At 56.8% G+C, this 4,811-nt stretch overlaps 1 protein-coding gene across 1 annotated transcript in view; it reads right to left on the bottom strand.

Moving 5' to 3' along the window:
- Positions 1–307: 307 nt before the first annotated feature.
- Positions 308–4,811, bottom strand: part of EVC (Ellis van Creveld syndrome) — a 107,405-nt gene continuing 102,901 nt past the window's right edge. Inside the window, exons 24-26 of the mRNA XM_006893642.1 lie at positions 3,486–3,597; positions 789–924; positions 308–586 (exon numbers count right to left, since the gene is read on the bottom strand). Of these exons, the coding sequence (XP_006893704.1) occupies positions 308–586; positions 789–924; positions 3,486–3,597 (527 nt within the window). The remainder of the gene's footprint in view (positions 587–788; positions 925–3,485; positions 3,598–4,811) is intronic.

Raw genomic sequence — 4,811 nt, 5'->3', positions numbered from 1 at the left:
GCAATGTAAATGAAATATTGTATAAAACACAATGTACATGCACGAAACACAGTGTATATATACGAATTATTGTAGGCACATCAATAAGTATATTAGCAGGAATCCCCCCCAAAGTGCTCACATGTTACGGATGACTTATTTCCCCGTTGAGGAGCCCCTCCATTCCTGAGCACAGCAGTCTGACTGAGCTTTCAAGAAAGAATATTCAGGCCACAAATAGTCCCGAAGGGTAGAGGAGGAAAGACCTTCAACGAGATGGAGTGACACTGGCGGCGGTGACAGTGGACGCAGGACACGGTGGAGGCTGTCAGGACAGGACGGCCGGGCTTTCTGTCTGCCGTACGTGGAGTCGGGGTGACGTGGAGCCAGTGCCACAGCCCTGAATGGAAACCCGGCAGGGGAGGCTGGGGATGCTGTTCAACGGCCTATGGCCCGAGGCCGGCCCTTGCTCATATCTGCTGCCAGGAATGACCACCGAGGGCCCCCATGTCAAGGCGGAAAATGTGGCCCCTGGGGGGGGAAGGTGGCCCCTGGAGGGGGGAAGGCAGCCCCGGGGGGGGAAGGTCCCTGGGGGGAAAGGCGGCCCCTAGGGGGAAAAGGAGGCCACTGGGAGGGGGAAAGGTGGCCCCTGGGGGGGAAGGTGGCCCCTGGGGGGAAGGTGCCCCCCTGGCTGCGGTTTAATGCTTGTGGTCAGACAGGAAGCTTCCGGATGTTCCCTCCATTCTCTGGGCCCCTCTCTTCTCAGTGAGGAGCAGAGGGCTTTTTGTGATGTATGACCCACTGCTCACCAAAGGGAGGTTCAGGGTCCAGGTAGGGCCTCTTTCAAGGATTTCAAGTATCCCGGACAGAAAGGCTGCTACAAACGTCACTGTGGAGCAGGGGTTCTTGGGGCCCAGGCTGCAGCCATGACCAGGTCCCTGGATCCTGTCCTCAGAACCCACAGTGACCAGGCCTCAGCTGCTGGCTGGTGAATGCAGAAACCCATGGGATCTGGTGGGGGTGACTGAACTGCAGAGATGCTGGTCCAGGGTGGAGGGGTCTTCATGGAGACATCTGTAGAGAAGAGGGGTCCCGAAGCCCCACACGAGTCCGGCTGGGGCCGCGTCAGGACACAGAGGTGCCTGGTGGGAGAAGGGCTGTGCCAGGCCAGGCCCAGGTGGGGAGCGTGTCAGGAGCAGGTGTCCTCCTGCAGGGCAGCAGGTAGCATTGAACCACCAACCTCTCGGTTAGCAGCCACCAGGGCTCCACAGGTTTCTTTGCCCACCCCTGCGGAGTGGATTCTGACTCACTACGACCTTCCACTGGGTTTCTGAGACCGTAAACCTTTCTGGGAGGAGACTGTTCATCTTTGAGAACTGCTGGTAGATTCGAACCTCTGATCTCATGTTAGTGCAACACGGCACCAGCAGGGCTCCTTGCGGGGTGGGAGAAAGGACAGGGAAGCCCACAGGCTAGGCCACTGGCCACGACGTGGATCCCAGGCCCGGGACTGCCGTGCTCCCTCGGACGCCTGCGTCGTCCACTCCTGCCCCCTCCAGACACCTGCAGGGCCCATGGGCGGCAGGGAGCTGCTGTCTTCGTGACCGTGCCCCCTCCCCGGTCTCCCTGTGGCTGAGGTCTTTGGTGTCTCGGGACACTGGACAGAAGCTACAGGCTCCTTCTCTTCTGCAGCAGCTTCTTCAAGGGCTTCGGGGCTCTGGTGTTGCTGTCCGGCTGACTCGGCTCTTGGCTGCGGCAAATGGAAACGGTCGCCATCAGAACCTGCTGTGTTGACCTGCCTTTGCCCAGCGCTGCCGTCCAGGAGGTCAGCCAGCAAAGGGCTCTCTCTCCTCTCTCCAACTTGTAAATTTTAACTTTTTTTTTTTAAATTGTGATGGAATAGATCTATCACGACATTTGCCCCATCAACTGCTTTCACCTGTGTGATTCAGCAACATTAACTACCTCCGGGCACCACGGTGAAGCATCATCACCCAACGTTTCCAAGTTTTCCACCCACTTACAAGGAATTACGGTGCCCTCCTCCCCTCGTTCACAGACAGTGGATCTTGGTCTCTACGAATTTGCCGATTCTAGGAGGCCTAGGGGTAAAGAACTACACTGCCCACCCCAATCCTCCGGCAGTTCAAATGCGCCAGGTGATCTGTGGGAGTCGGATGGCCCTCTCCTGCCCGTGTGATTTACAGCTTCTGAAAACCTGCTGGAGGGTCAGCTCTGAGCTGACTGCAACCATGGCACATGCACCGCCAGGTAACTTCAGGATCCCGTCTAGATAAGCCGGTCCTGGAAGGAGCACAGCTGGAGACTTGGTCTCACACATTTTGGCTATGTTAGAGGGAGGGCTCTGTCTGTCCCTGGGGAAGGACTCGTGCTTGGGGAAGCAGAGGGCCAGCTCCAAAGAAGAAGTCCCGAAGTGATGGGCTGACAGCTGTAAGAAGGGACTCAAAGAATATCAGTGAGTGTGAGGGCGGCAGGACCAGGCAGTGTTCACACACACACACACACACACACACACACACACACACACACCCCAGTGACTGTGAGGGTGGCAGGACCAGGCAGTGTATACACACACACACACACCCCAGTGACTGTTGAGGGTGGGCAGGACCGGTATTTCTGTCACATGGACACAGCTCTTGACCGAGTCGGCCCCACGGTTCTCAACATCATCAACAGGGGTCTCGTCTAAGTGGCTCACACGGCACCTGCCCGGGTCTCTGCCCGGTTCATTTCATTCAGCACCATCATTTCAAGGCTGATCGTTACTGGAACTTCTATCAGAGCTTCATTTCCTCCTTTGCTGAGTAACATCCAAGTGGTTTTCATTTTCACACGGGCTGTTCAAATTCAAAACCAACCAAACCAAATGACACTCCCACTCCGCTGGTGCTGGCTGGGAGAACATATGCCACGTGACTGGGGGGCTGGCTCTAGGGCTGGTCATTTTAAAGCCCCCAGTGGGAACTCTGGTGGCCTAGTGGTAAGAAGCTGCACTTAGTGGTAAGAAAGGCACATGTTCCAAACCACAGCTGCTCCACAGGAGAAGATGGACAATCTCCCATGTGATTTACAGCCTCTGAAACCCCGCAGGAGGTTCAGCTGTGGGAGGGTACACGACAAGAAGTGTCTCTGCCTGGGGCTGCCCTGTGGAAGGGCGGCTGTCTGACTGGTCAGCCTGGGCCAGGGCGGGCACAGAGGCCTTGCTGACCGGATCAAATAGGATGCTGGGATAGCAGTGGTGGTAGCGAGAAAGGCCTGGAGACTGACTTCTGACAGTCGGCCAGTAAAGATGAAGGATCACAATGGTCCACTCAGCTGGTGACTATGGGGATGGCCACTGGTCAGGTGGGGTCACCTGGAGTCAGGGCTGACGCACCTGCACCCGACCCCAAGCATCCAGTAATAGAGAGACCAGTGTCCCATCACTGTCACGGCCATAGCTGTGTACCCATCACCCCCTGCATGAAGCCCCTCGCCTCTACCTGGGCGGTCCTGCCGCGTGGCCCTCCGGGACAGGGTCTTCACTGTTGGGTGCTCCTGGCTCCCCTTTCTCCTGAGGAGGGGGCTTCTTCCTTTTAGTCCGTTGGTACTTCTCTGAAGAGAAGAAATGAATGGAGATGTCAATTGTGTCTTTAGACAAGGGACAACCCAGCTTGGCGTCACCCCTACCCACTGGGCATACTCTGGATGTCCTTAAAGTGGGACCTCACCCCCTTATCCCTTTGGGCTTCTGGGGAAACTGAGGCCTTGGGAGTGCAGAACATTCCCCCAAGGACTCAACTAGTACGTGGTAGAGCTGGGATTTGAACTCTGGTCTTTCAGCCCCAGGTTCCCAGCCTTCCGAGTGCCCCAGGTGCCTGCTCAGGAGCACACGGCACACACGCTCCACACCTGCCCATCACGGAGCCCAGCGCTCACGCAGCACCATCCCGCCGGTCCCCTCCCTGGCCCCACCGGTCCCTGTGCTTGGTCTTCAAGGGTCTCAGGCTGAGCCCGATTAGGACAAGTGATCACTCTGGCCCCACAACTGAAACCAGGTGACTGGGTTTAGGGTTCACCTTTGACTCACAGTGGGTGGTGTAGGGACACTGTTATGTCACTGTGGGGTCAGGAAACTGTGATGTCACTGAGGGGGTGGGGTCAGGAACGCTGTGATGATGTCACTGAGATTGTCACTGTGGGGGTGGGGTCAAAACAGGAACACTGTGACTGTGGGGGTGGGGTCAACAGGATACTGTGATGTCATTGAGGGTGTCACTGAGGGGGGCAGGGTAGCAGCAGGGACTCTGATGTCACTGAGGTGTCACTGTTCGGGTGGGGTGAGGAACACTGTGATGATGTCACTTTGGGGGGGTGGGGTCAGGAACACTGATGATGTCACTATGGGGGTGGAGTCAGGAATGCTGTGATGTCACAGAGGTTGTCACTGTGGGGTCAATACTGGGATGTCATTGAGGGTGTCACTGAGGGGGGCAGGGTCAGCAGCAGGGACTCTGATGTCACTGAGGTGTCACTGTGCAGGTGGGGTCAATAACACTGTGATGATGTCACTGTGGGGTGGAGTCAGGAACACTGACCTCACTGAGGTTGTCACTGTAGGGGTGGGGTCAGGAACACTGATGTCACTGAGGTTGTCTCTGTGGGGGTGGGGTCAGGAACACTGATGTCACTGAGGTTGTCACTGTAGGGGTGGGGTCAGGAACACTGACCTCACTGAGGTTGTCACTGTAGGGGTGGGGTCAGGAACACTGATGTCACTGAGGTTACTGTGGGGGTGGGGTCAGGAATGCTGTGATGATGTCACTATG

This window comes from Elephantulus edwardii, unplaced genomic scaffold (assembly GCF_000299155.1).
Source record: "Elephantulus edwardii isolate Elephantulus edwardi_28Jun2011 unplaced genomic scaffold, EleEdw1.0 scaffold00129, whole genome shotgun sequence".
NCBI classification, from domain to species: domain Eukaryota; kingdom Metazoa; phylum Chordata; class Mammalia; order Macroscelidea; family Macroscelididae; genus Elephantulus; species Elephantulus edwardii.
Note: the sequence above shows the minus strand (reverse complement) of the source record. Positions and strands in the feature narration are given on the sequence as shown.